At 61.4% G+C, this 773-nt stretch overlaps 1 protein-coding gene across 1 annotated transcript in view; it reads left to right on the top strand.

Annotated features, from left to right (window-relative positions):
* GABBR1 (gamma-aminobutyric acid (GABA) B receptor, 1) overlaps positions 1–773 on the top strand; it is a 14,670-nt gene that overhangs the window by 5,502 nt on the left and 8,395 nt on the right. The window contains exon 6 of the mRNA XM_010569925.1: positions 502–726. Coding sequence (XP_010568227.1) covers positions 502–726 — 225 coding nt within the window. The remainder of the gene's footprint in view (positions 1–501; positions 727–773) is intronic.

Here is a 773-nt window from a genome sequence, read left to right as displayed (position 1 = left end):
CCCCCCGTCTTTTCCCATCTCCATCCCTCCGTATTCTCCGCCCCAAATCCCTCCGTCTTCTCCACTCTCCATCCCGCCGTGTTTTCCGCTCCCCAGCCCTCCCTCTTCTCCGATCTCCATCTTTCCGCTCCCCATCCCTCTATTTTCCAACCCCCTCCCTCTTATTTCCCTCTCCCCATCCCGTTATTTTCCTCTCCCCATCCCGCTATTTTCCATCCTCGTCCCTCTTATTTTCCTGTCTCCATCCCTCCACCTCTCCGCTCTCCATCCCTCTATTTCCCTCCCCATCCCTCCTCCCCACGACTCCCCATTTCCCCTCCCCACCTCATTACCATTCCAACCTCACCTCCGGAGCCCGGTGACATCAACCACCCCCCCTCCCCTACCACCACCACCACCGCCGCCGCCGCCACCAAATCCCTCTTACGCCATGGCCAACCGAATCCCCGATACCCATACGTCTTGACCCCGGGAATGGCGGGTCCCTTGGTGTCACCCAAGCCACCTCGTTGGCTTTTGGTGGTGCTCAGCGTCTCGCTGGTGTCGCGCCCGTCGGTGGGTACAGGCAAGAAGGCAGTACACGTCGGGGCGCTCTTCCCCATGAGCGGGGGGTGGCCGGGGGGCCAGGCCTGCCTCCCCGCCGTCCGAATGGCCTTGGAGGACATCAACAGTCGGAGGGACATCTTGCCCGATTATGAGTTGCGGCTCATCCATCATGATAGTAAAGTGAGAAGAGGGGATTTGGGGAGGGGGGGGTGGGATGGGGTGGGGGG

Source organism: Haliaeetus leucocephalus, unplaced genomic scaffold (genome assembly GCF_000737465.1).
Source record: "Haliaeetus leucocephalus isolate CR32 unplaced genomic scaffold, Haliaeetus_leucocephalus-4.0 Scaffold282, whole genome shotgun sequence".
Taxonomy (NCBI): Eukaryota; Metazoa; Chordata; class Aves; order Accipitriformes; family Accipitridae; genus Haliaeetus; species Haliaeetus leucocephalus.
The sequence above is the reverse complement of the archived record's forward strand: the minus strand, read 5'-3'. Positions and strand labels throughout refer to the sequence as shown.